The following is a 12,013-nucleotide window of genomic DNA, read 5'->3' on the forward strand; positions in this document are numbered from 1 at the left end:
CAACCTCCACAGGGCAAGGGTGACGGTGTCACAATCCACTGTTCAAAGAAGACTTTGGGAGAAGAAATACAGCATACGGGCCATACCACAAGCTGATGTCCACTCATCAGCAAAAAGAATCGGAAGGCCAGATTGGATTTTGCAAAGAAGTACAGAGATGAGCTACAAAAGTTTTGGAACAAAGTTTTCATTATTATTTTGGTATTCATTTGGTTGTGTGCTGTGAGATCTTTCCAATGTAAAATGGTGCCTTGGCTTTATAAAGGTTGGGAATCACTGACTAGAGCGCATGTACACAGGCACTCGGTCTTATTTATCGCTTATGCAGCTGACGTAGTGCGGTGCTAAATTCAGAGCTATCTTTTAGATGGATCTTCTGGAGTTCAAGTCAGGACTGTCTACTTTAGATCAAAGTGAATTTACTTCAAAACTGATCTGCATTACAATCAAAGTAGGTTAGCAAAGGAGGTGATCAAGATCTCCTAATTAAATTGTGGTGTCATCTGACAAATGCATGTTTGAATTGAGGGCAATTTTACTTCCTTTACCAGTCAAATAAGCCTAAACCTGTTCCAGGAGGACATGGCGATGGGAACTGTAATCCCTCGCCCATGTTCTCCTGCTGCATGTACAGTATGATAGTAACTTCATTCAAACATACTCTAGCTCCTTTGAAAAGACAACAATACTCAGTACGATTTAGGTTACTTCATTTAGCTTCCTGCGATAGTCAGTGAAACTGTAATGTTTTGAAGGCTGAATGTATTTAAAATCTTCTCTGGGGTTGAAGTGTTAAGAGCTATTGCACAATATTTGCAGTGGATTTAAGTGCTATAAATCTGCTCCGAATTGAATTATGTTATTTCTCTTCTCTTCCATCCTCCTATGTTAAGCATATTCTATGCTACGATACAAAATAACTGGATGTCTTGGAAAATATATCCCATGTGAACCTCTTATCAGACTAATCAGACCACAAGGTGGTGCTGTGACCTTCATCATCTAACTACTTAAAGGTCAAATCAGTGGTAAGACGGTGTTTAGCAGATCTTAAATAATTATGTATTCCAGAATTATTGAAAATGTATATACCTTGTATACATTTGTATATTCAGAATGTTTTCTGATTTAACTGCGTACGATTGTGAAATTTATTTCTGGGTGCGTTCAAGTCAAATATCAAGTCATCCTGCTCAATAAGTTCTGTCTATCAAGTGGTTGTCATATTTTGCAGGATCACGGACCAGCGGTTTGAAAAGGTGCCATATTTCGTCTTCGGGGATTTTAACTTCAGGTTGGATTCAAAACAGGTGATTGAGGTGAGCGCTCTTCTCTTGTGTTTGATGAGCCAGCAATCAGCATGCTAAACCGGCTAATTGTGTGAATAGGTCTGTGTGATGTGTGAAATATGGATATAGCTGTCAAATAATAAGACAATACAAGCAATATAATGTACTATCAAAGTAATTGTGACACAAACTATGTGTGGGAGAAAGAGTAAGACTGCAATATACAGTAGCAAAAGTGGTTTAGTAGCACTGCCTCTTTAGAGTTGTGACTCATTAAAGGTTTCACTGTGGATGGCCCAGCTGTGTTTGCTAACTGTGTCTCCAAGTGCATTGTTATGTTATGCTGCCATTCATTGCTCTTGCTCTGTCCCTTCCTTTCCTGCACCCTCCCTTCCTTCTCTTGGTGCAAATGAGGCCAGCAAGAGGCAAGGTAGTGCAGTCATTCCGCATTCTCCTAAGGGGAGATGCAGAGGGGGGTTTAGTGGCATCACAAGTCATAAAAGCACACTAAAGACAAGGGGTGTTCGTTGATAACAGAGTGGGAGAGCTTCTTGTTCCTCGATCCTCTCCCTCCTCTTCCGTACAATGGCTTTCGAATCAGTGCCCCTGTTCAAGGTGTGGGTATTGTTCATTTCAACCAGGAGGCCATTCATGAGAGAAAGGAGGAGGGGAAGTTTTCTGAATGGAAGGGTTTTGCTCAATGGCTTAGGAAGGACTTCACTCTGTGTGGTACACACGAGGAGAACAGGAGCAGGGTAGTTATCTAGCCACTAGGGGGCCTGTAGATCATGTCTGAAAGTGGTCAACCAAGTTAGATATACAGTGAACCCCTGGGGTATCCATTCCAGACCCATGCGCAATAGGTGAGAGGTTTGAATCTGAGCTCCAGGCTTCCTGTGTGCACTATGTATAGTTTCCTCGTGGTTGTGTGGGGTTTCTCCAGGATATAAACCGCGTCTCCCCCGAAGCGGCTAAGATAGGTTCCAGATAACCACGAACCTAATGAGGATAAGCGTATAGAAAATGGAGAAGCACAAAAATGAACGCATAAAGCATGGTGAATCTATATCCGCTTACCTACGTACAGAATGTGTGTGTGTTGCAAAAGTGTTTCAGCAAATCATTATCCACTAAACGTACGAGCTGGCCAATTAGAGGCAGAGTAGGGCAGGTTATCATAACAAAAATACAATGAACACGAGACTTTTTTTTCCCGGACTCGATCAATTTTCATTGTTGAAGTAACGCAACAGCCGCTCACGACACGGCGAGCCGCTGGTGGAAGGGCTTTGGGTCCATAGATGCAAACAACTGGGACATTTTAGGGAAAGTTAACTATTTATTACATGCGCTAGCCCGCGAGCTAACTAGCTAGTGTGCTGAAGAGCTACACAGCTTGCTGTGGCTCGCTCGATTGTGGCCACTTCCACAACACTGCCGCCTAGCGGATGGAGGGACAGGTCTTCCCACACGTCGTGAATATTCTCAACTTCTGTGTGTGTGAATATCTTGAAAACTGCGGTACGTTTGTCTCAGAAATAATTGCACATGCCCGCTGATCCACAAGCGCTCCTTCAACGATTCACAAGCAGAATTTAATATTTACAAATGATAAGTCATGATAAATTCACACACAACATTAGAAAAACACGTATAAATCGCAGATACATTTGTGGATTTGAAAAACATGTAAATCACGGATATATTTGTGGATCTAAAAAACACGTTTAAACTGCGGATGTAATTTTGAATCTGAAAAAACGTGTAAATCACGGATGTATTTGTGTAAATAATTTTGAGACAAAACTCTCCCCATACATTTTTGCAGAATTCAAACAATTTTACAACGAAGAGTTGGCCAAAATATCTCCACAGAGATGTGAAAGAAAGCGCCCAACGAGTTATTAGGGTTAGGGGGCCATTACTTTTTCACACAGGGTCAGGTAACTTTGAATAGTTATTATCTGTAATAAAGGAAATCGCCATTTAAAAACAGCATTTTAAGTTCACTTGGGTTATATTGGGTGAACAAGATACTGTGTAGCTTCCCCCGCTATAGCTTGTTCACTCTAAGTCACATGTTTTTGCTTTACAGTCTATCAGGGGCATTGACAGCTAACCTCAAAGTGTGTGCAGTACATTTGATTTTGGTTTAGTAATTAGGTTACATTTACTTGCACATCTTCTGAATGCGTTTCTTTGCAGATAATGCATCTAAGGCTAGGATTTTCAACAGCTGGTTGTACAAACAGCGGGGCCATTGAGAAGTCAATGATTGCAATTAACTGTCACCTGGTCCACATTTAGTTTGTCACAGTAATCATTTCGATAGATACTGTAGATAAGATGGATGGATGGATGGACAGATAGATCCTGATGGATGGATGGATGGATCAATGGATGGATGGATGGATGGATGGATCGATGGATCGATCAATCTGAGACTTTATTCATCCACCAGGGAAATTCTCTGTTCCAGTGGTCTACACAATCCAAAAAACATTACAAAACAAGGCAAAGCAGGGATGCAGAATTACTAATAATATTAAATATATGGAAAACATAAATATAAATGTTAAACAAAGTATCTAAAGATCCTTAAGACATGAAAAATATGAAACATATCAATTAGTAGTGCCGACCGATGGGCCACCCATCGTGATTGGCCATTTTCCGCGGAAAACCCATGATTGGAGCCCGTCTATCAATGCCTTTCATTGCTGATCACCCGCGGTTCGTACATTGCAGCCTGCAGAGAATGTGTGCAGTGTAGCGTAAGGCTGGGCAAATAATCAAAATTTGACCGTGCTTTAAGCTGTTTATTGACAATCCAGTTGGAGTTTACCGTAAAACTAAACGCCCAACAAAAATAATTACCCTCATTTTATGTTAAAATAAAAGACATTGTTTTGGAATTTGCCAGCTTGTGCTCACAGTTATTGGAAAACCCTATTGACGGGCTACCTAATATTAGCATTTGATCACAGGAGGGATTTACTTTCAAATATTAAATATTCACACACACACGCCCAGTAACACATACAGACAGTTAAAATAACAACACTCACGGATATCAACTCTTCCTATTCTGTGAAAAACAAATTTATTTAAATTATAACACTTTCTTCTTCTACTCTTTTTAGCTTACAGTAAACGAGGATCTTTTGTCCTCAAGAGAGTGCTGTTTTTCTTGGAGGTGAAGGTAGACAGCTGAGTCTTGACCTAGGAGTTTGCCCGTCTGTGTTGTACCATGCCTCTGCTCAATGGTTGCTTGGTTTCCCCAATGTCACTGCAAGTGCAGTGAGGAATGCACAGATACATATATGTACATTCTCCACTGCACTACACTGCACTGCACACAGCTGTCGACTTGCACCTCCAAAAAAAACAGGACTCTTTTGAGGACAAAAATGTGGAAGACAGATGGTTTGAAAGAGCGGTGAGAAAGGCAGTATACACAAAGTTACAAAAACCATCGCCCAACAGTGGAGGGGTCTTACGGCATCACCTGTCTCCTACTTACAATGCTGTCCTTTCGTCCATTCCAAATAAACTCAATAATTCTGACTCCAACAAACAGCATGGCCTCCTTGACCACTGGGTAACTCCACGGCCACTTTACAATTGAATGGAATATCAATGAGGGAGTTTCCGCCCAATAATTCTGGTGGATGGTCAGTGGCCTCTCGGCCGAGCGGCTTGACGGCTCTCCACCTTTTTTGCATTCTAAATAAAGGATTGCACACGTAGTATGGGTCATGTTTCTAAGTTGGAGCATAACTAGTTGAGTTTTCCACACAAACACGAGCTAATGCATCCTAACACAGCCTTGTTTCATGGACTAATGAAGCCTGCTCGGATGAGAGGCGAAACGTCTTATAAGACAAACAAAACTGGAGCAGTCCAGTTGCGATCGATTCAATGCCCTGAGAATGAAATGACCCAAATGACGATATTCACAGGCAAATTAAAACAATAATAATACAAAATAGACAAGACATCATTAATTTTCTGAAGAGTCAACAAAAACTGAACCAAAAACCATCAGCACAAAACCAATATACGAACCAAACCGTGGAATTTGTGGACCGTTCCACCCTTTGTTGTTCCTGTTTCCCTCATACGCTGGAATTAAAACGCTGCCTGGGATGGGGAGGAGGGATTTCTTCAGTCTGTCAGTTGAGTAGGGGAGTGAGAGCAGTCTGTCACTGGTGTTGTTCAGTGGATGCTGTGGATGGCCCATGATGGACAGAAGCTTGTTCAGCAGGCTCCTTTCAGATGTCAGGCTGGCCAACTCTGTGCCCATGACAGAGCCGCCTTTCTCCTCAGTATATCAAGTCAAGAAGCATCCCCTTTCATATATATAGATAGATAGATAGATGGATAGATCGATATACGTGTGTGTGTGTGTGTGTGTGTGTGTGTGTGTGTGTGTGTGTGCGTGTGTGTGTGTGTGTGTGTGTGTGTGTGAATGGGTGAATGTGAGGCTTTGTAAAGCGCCTTGGGGACTGTGATAGTGTAGATAAAGCTCTATATAAGTGCAGTCCATTTCCCATTTAAAAATAATAATTTACGAGCAACAATAAATTTCCATTTATGATGATAAACATGTATTTGCTTCATTTAAATAGTCTTCTTGGACTATCTACTATTTTTACTACTCTATACTGAATAGGCTTAACAATGAATGTGTGTTATCATATTCAGCATTGAGTTGTTTGCTTCATATGCAAGATGACCGCATATATCATGGAAGATTTACTTCCAATCTATGGATTATCGAACAATTGCTCTTTGGTGATATTTTTAATATTGTGCTAATAATAGTGCAATATTGCTAGCAAATTATCACACTGATATTGGATCATTCAGTTATTCTGAAATCCCCCCCTCCCTTATTTATTATGGATGTATCATCTGAGCCATATTTTGGCTATTTAGACCTCCATAGAGTGACTCTCTAACATGGACTGATATAGTATAAAAGTGTCAATTCCATATTAAAAACCTTTTAATATGGAATTGACACCACCTTTTTTTCCAGAAAAGGCCCTTGTGACAGCTGCTTCTGTTTGACCCAGTTTTTCATGTGTTTTTTCATATTTGGCTAAGACCCCCCCTTTCCTCTGATTGGTTGCTGCTATGTAGAATGTGAGAGCACATGTGAGAGCACACGTGTATATGTTGACAGCGCTTGCTCGGGAGCGTAGAGGTAAGCGGAGATCTTCGCGAGTGAGGTACATTAGCTCGAGAAATTCAAATGCTCTCGGCAGAAAAACGTCTCGAACTCAGGAATGAGTGGACAATTTTAATTCATGTTTCACATGTTTACTGAGACCCCATAGTGACAATATTACATCCCAAATACTAGGGAAAAAATGGTTTGGCGAAATACGAGACCTTTAACATGTACAGTACACCTAATCTAGATAACTCTCCTCTCATGTTTTCTCCCTTGCCCGTTCTGGTCTGTGGTAGGTAACCACAAACCCACTCCTTGTCTCTACCACACTGACATGCTGTTTGAGTGCGGTCGGGGTCATGACCCCTTTTCCAGGGATGTATAAGGCTTCCCTCAGCGTGTGTCCATCTCTGCCCCCTCCCCTCTATGCTGCTCTTTTCATATACACCTTGGCCCCCATTCACGTCAAGGGTGGGTGGGGGGGGGGGGGTTAGGAAGAAGAGTAGTGCACAATTACACTCACAGAAACATAGATAGTTTCTCTTCATTTTAAGGAGTGTTCCTCAAACATACTGACCATTTAGTGGCAACACAAGAAAAGGCTGGTGATGTCATCTAGCTGCCATTAAAGAAGCTGTTCTGCTTCAAATAAACCCGTCCAATGGTGGTCAAATGGTCTGATTTAACTGTGACCTGCATATTAGCAACTAGGGGAGCTGTCACATCACCAATAAACAAATGGGTTGCAACCATGGCACAGGAAGTAACTCAAAGCCAGTCGGCTGTTTTAAGGCCTTTAATGACGATTAATGTCAACTAGACAATTAGTACACATTCACCAAAGTGTTTAACTGGATCGATCGCCCGCGCTTATCTGAAGACACACACAGGCTGCCTCTCATTCTCACTGTATCTTTTTCTTTATTACCTCTCCTTTGTAGCTAATTGAAAATTGTTGTGCTGAGGGATGTATACTTTTTGGGTTAAATAAATCAAACTAAATTTACAGTAAATGCTTTTTGAATTTTTGGACAACATTGATACAGTTGTCTGCAGGCCCCAGAATCACTGGGTGGAAAATACTCCTGTACATTTCTGTCCAGCTGCAGACTCCTTCTCCACATTGTTTGCTCCCTCTGGGTGACTTAACTGCAGACCATCAACCATTAGGCACTCCCCTGTCACCCATCCGTACTTGTGGTGGGTGAATGGAGCAGGGGATATTATGTACAGAAAAGGACGTGGGTTTGGAAAGAGGTGGGCTTGTTATTGTCACAGGGTAAATTCCAGGTGGCAAATTCCTGGCATGCTTCTGCGGCAGGATCAGTAACCAAAGGCCTACAGCAGCCCCCCTTCTCTCCAGCCAGGGCAACCCTATTAATTGTGTCCGACAGAGGGAATTGGTTTGAATTGACCTCCATTCAGCGGCCCTTTGACTGGCAGACAAAGGACACAGCCACGTGGAGACTAATGTTAGGGCTGAGCAGCCTGGAGGCCATCCAGACCCCACCAACCCACCTCTCCCATGGGGTCTGGTCATGCTTTAGCTTGATCATGCTTTGCATCAGTGCTGATGAAACATGAAACGGCAAAGAAAGAGTTTTGAACTTTTGAAGATGGCTCTAACTTGTTGATGTCTTCTCTGGTTCCTTTTGAACCTTCATGTTCACACAATAGTCAGTCTGGTGATGATTATTCAAATGTGAAATGTAGCTCTATTATGTATTGATGCTGACTGCAAATTGTTAAAAAAAAAAAAACATCCCGTGCTTGATAATGAAGTTTTTGACAGCTTTTCAAGAGGCCATGAAGGATATTTTCAATGGTTCTTCTTAAACCCAGACTTACTGTATGTAGGACTGTGCAAACTCCCATTTCATCTTTTTTTTTTGGTTTTTTTGTTTTTGTTTTTTTTCCCCCCCAAAGTAAATTATGTACAATATTACCTTCTAATTAGCATGGCACTTTCACAAACACAATCCATTGCATGGCACTGGCCAACCTTAAATTTGTTCAAGGTTTTTAAAAAAAATAATAAAAATTAAATACAGTTGAACCTCGATAGAACGGACCAATAGATACAGGGCGTCATCCAATATAGCCAGTTGTCCGTTTCATTGAAGCACTTTTTAATTTTGTTTTAATTTTTTATTTTTTTAGGCCATATGCACCCATATTACTGCACAGTACAAAATTGTTTTGTAGGTGGCCTACAATACAATACAGTTATTGTAAATAAATAATAAAAAATACTTTAAAATGTTGCCAAAGGTAAACGGGTTTGACAAAAAATTCCAGTTACTGTACCAAAATTAGTACCGTAATTTCTCATGTATAATGCGCACCCCCCCCCCCACCCCCAAAAAATTATCATAAATCAATAGTGTGCATTATACATGGGTGTAGGAGAAAATGGAGGGGCGGGGAACCTTCACATTTTATAACTGTATGCCGCCATCTAGAGGTTGTGAAATAGCTGTACACTTTCTTTCCAATGTCACCGCCACCTAGAGGTTATGAAAAAGGTGTAGCCTACACTTTCATTCCAATATGACAGGGGTACGTGGGGGTGCGCATTATACACGAGAAATTCCGGTATTTTCCAGACTCCAAAGAGTCTCCAGTTGTATTCCCGATTTAAGACTGCCGTCATGCCCCCCCCCCTCTCTCTCTCTCCCCCCTGTGCTCTATGGCACAATAGATATAACCATCATGACATGGCCACCACGTCAATGCCCCACGTTCAACGTGGCCGCCACGTAGGCACGGGAGGCACGTCTTTTGGAATTGGATCTATTTTATTTTTTTATATATCTGTGACCCGGAAGTACGTCTGTCCCATTCTCTGCCTGCATTGCGCCACAGCGCAAGTAAACAACAGCGGTCAAACTTTGTCAATGGCAGTTTAAGTGACAAATGGAAACGATTATCGGATTATAAATTATATTGGAGTCCACTGTAAATCTTATGTCTTCAAACCCCTTCCAAGAGGTTTGTTCCAACTGTCAGGTGAATTTGCATGCCGATGATGCAGTACTATATACAGTACATCCAGTTAATGCTGGACGACATATCGAGAAGCTCAATCCGATCGATATTTTATTAATGCTCGATATAGAAAATGGGAATCATCGATTTTATTTGTTTGTGCGTTCACGAGATTTCGTTGCCTTTCACCATGTAAGTAAAACCATAACTTAACCTAACTTAGTAGTTAATTGTGAATGAGGAGTGGTAATAAACATTGGATTGCTGATGCGTGCTATCGTATCTCCTTCTTAAACTTTTAATTACAACCCCAATTTCAATGAAGTTGGGATGTTGTGTTAAACAAAAATAAAAACAGAATACAATGACTTGCAAATCATGTTCAACCTATATTTAATTGAATACACTACAAAGACAAGATATTTAATGTTCAAACTGATTAACTTTATTGCAGCCATGAAATTCTAAGATAAACTTCATTGTTTTTAGCAAATAATGCTAAAAACAATTAAGTTTATCATTTTGAACATTAAATATCTTGTGCATTTGCATTACACATCTAATTGTGTCTTAAAAATCTCTTACAGACGCGCCTCTGTTTCTTTTGGCAATGTTTTGCACGGGCCTAACAGTACATTTGTCTGCAAATGTCCGTACTGTAAACATGGACAGTGGCCAAATTGTTCCGGGTGGCGTAAATTGGTTCCGGCTGGCGCAAATAAGCTTTTATTAATATGTTTTATTGCCTCGAGGCAGACATTTTTGCGTCAACCAATTTCTGTGGTCAACTTAGCCGAGTTAGCCTTTTTTTCACAGCCCTATCACAGTAGCAATCTAATATATGACTATGAAACGAATATTCCTTCCTGGAGTAATATATCAACCCTATTTACACAAACATTCCATATACTTTTATAAACACAATTAGAAAGAAGTATAAGATGTATTACATGGATTTGTGTGAGCGAGCTCAAACGTTTGCATGTTTGTGCATGCGTATGTGCGCATCTTTGATGTGGCCTGTAGTCGTGAATCAACTGCATTAGTGACAGGCTCAGGGCTCAATGCCGAGACTCCTGGTATATTTAAAATCCCTCCTAATTAAACTTAATAGAATGTAAATTTAATATCTGTACAGATTGTGTGCCGCTGGCTAGCCTTGTCCAATTTATGGATTGATAGAGGCCGGCAGGAAGGTTAATTGCTGACTTGATCTACTGTCCCCATGACATGACGTGGAGCTGTTTAAATCGGCCCGATCTGTCGCTACATGGATAGATTTCATTAGGCTTTGCTTTCCCCTCGCAAGAGATGGTTTTGAATCAGCACCTCCTGTTTGTTTTTGATGAAATTGCAGAGGTACAGACCAGGCATTAATCTTCTGTCCTTTGTCCTTTCTCTTGCTTGAGCAGCATGAAATGAAAGGTGGGGGTCCTTGACTAGCCCCTCTCCTCGTGAATGCCTGTAAAATAATAATAATGACAGGTTAACATGATAGAACATTCATTTTTTCACAGAGTGAAGTTTCTCGAGTCACACGCACCCCCACACACACACACGCACACAAAACAAACTGTAGAGAAAAAATAACTTCTAACTATTATAGTTACAAGTTATTATATACTGTACACACATTTTGTGTGTGTGTGTATATATATATATGTATATATATATATGTGTAAATATATGTATATATATATATGTGTATATATATATATATATGTGTATATATATATATATATATATATATATATATATATGTATATATATGTATATATATATATATATATATATATGTATGTATATATATGTATATATATATATATATATTATTATTATTATATTATATTACACTTTACAACGATCTGATCGGCTGATCGGCTTTGTCATAATTCGCAGAGCCGAATCCTCCACATAAGACATTTCCTCCGCGTTTCCATCGTGTACAGAATATTTGAATCCAAAAACTAGTTTATGTTTAGACTTGTCGCGTGTCTTTTGACGTAGTACTGTAAATATCTGAATGCCAATAAAGTTTAAAAAAAAAAAAAAAAAAAACGTCGGCGGTGTGGGACAGACAACACGTAATGCGTGGATTAGACTACATGACCAATTTGGTCTTTCACGATTTGATGTCAGACTACTCCAATAAAATCTTGTATTCCAATACCACCGCATCCCGTCTTTCAACTCAAATGCAAACTGATACACTCATTACCACGACAACAACAATGGATCGCGCTGCGTGTATTATAAGAATGAAATGGGGAAAACACTGTCGTGGTGGTCACCGGTGGTCAGAAAAGGACTTCAATACAAGAATTGCTTGCGTTATGTTCACGTACTTTTAATACGATACGGCTCGCAAGCAGCCAGCAAAACGTTATGGAGCCTAGCAAGCTAATGGTTGTACGTAAACATGCTGGCATTCTGTCTGTCATGCTCTAAAGTTTCGGTGTGAAGTAATTTAATTACAATAAAGTAATTTAATTACAGTAAGTTAGCACCCATTATTTCTGTCATATTGTCATGTTGGTTTCACCTGACTGATTAG

The 12,013-nt window shown here is 40.2% G+C and overlaps 1 protein-coding gene across 3 annotated transcripts in view; it reads left to right on the plus strand.

Annotated features, from left to right (window-relative positions):
• The window catches only part of LOC133410026 (inositol polyphosphate-5-phosphatase A-like), a 205,403-nt gene that overhangs the window by 139,815 nt on the left and 53,575 nt on the right, over positions 1-12,013 (plus strand). For 2 of the 3 annotated variants that reach the window (XM_061690722.1, XM_061690724.1), the window contains exon 10: positions 1,235-1,319. In XM_061690722.1, the coding sequence (XP_061546706.1) occupies positions 1,235-1,319 (85 nt within the window). The remainder of the gene's footprint in view (positions 1-1,234; positions 1,320-12,013) is intronic. The other variant, XM_061690723.1, reaches the window with a different exon arrangement.

This window comes from Phycodurus eques, chromosome 11 (assembly GCF_024500275.1).
Source record: "Phycodurus eques isolate BA_2022a chromosome 11, UOR_Pequ_1.1, whole genome shotgun sequence".
NCBI lineage: Eukaryota > Metazoa > Chordata > Actinopteri > Syngnathiformes > Syngnathidae > Phycodurus > Phycodurus eques.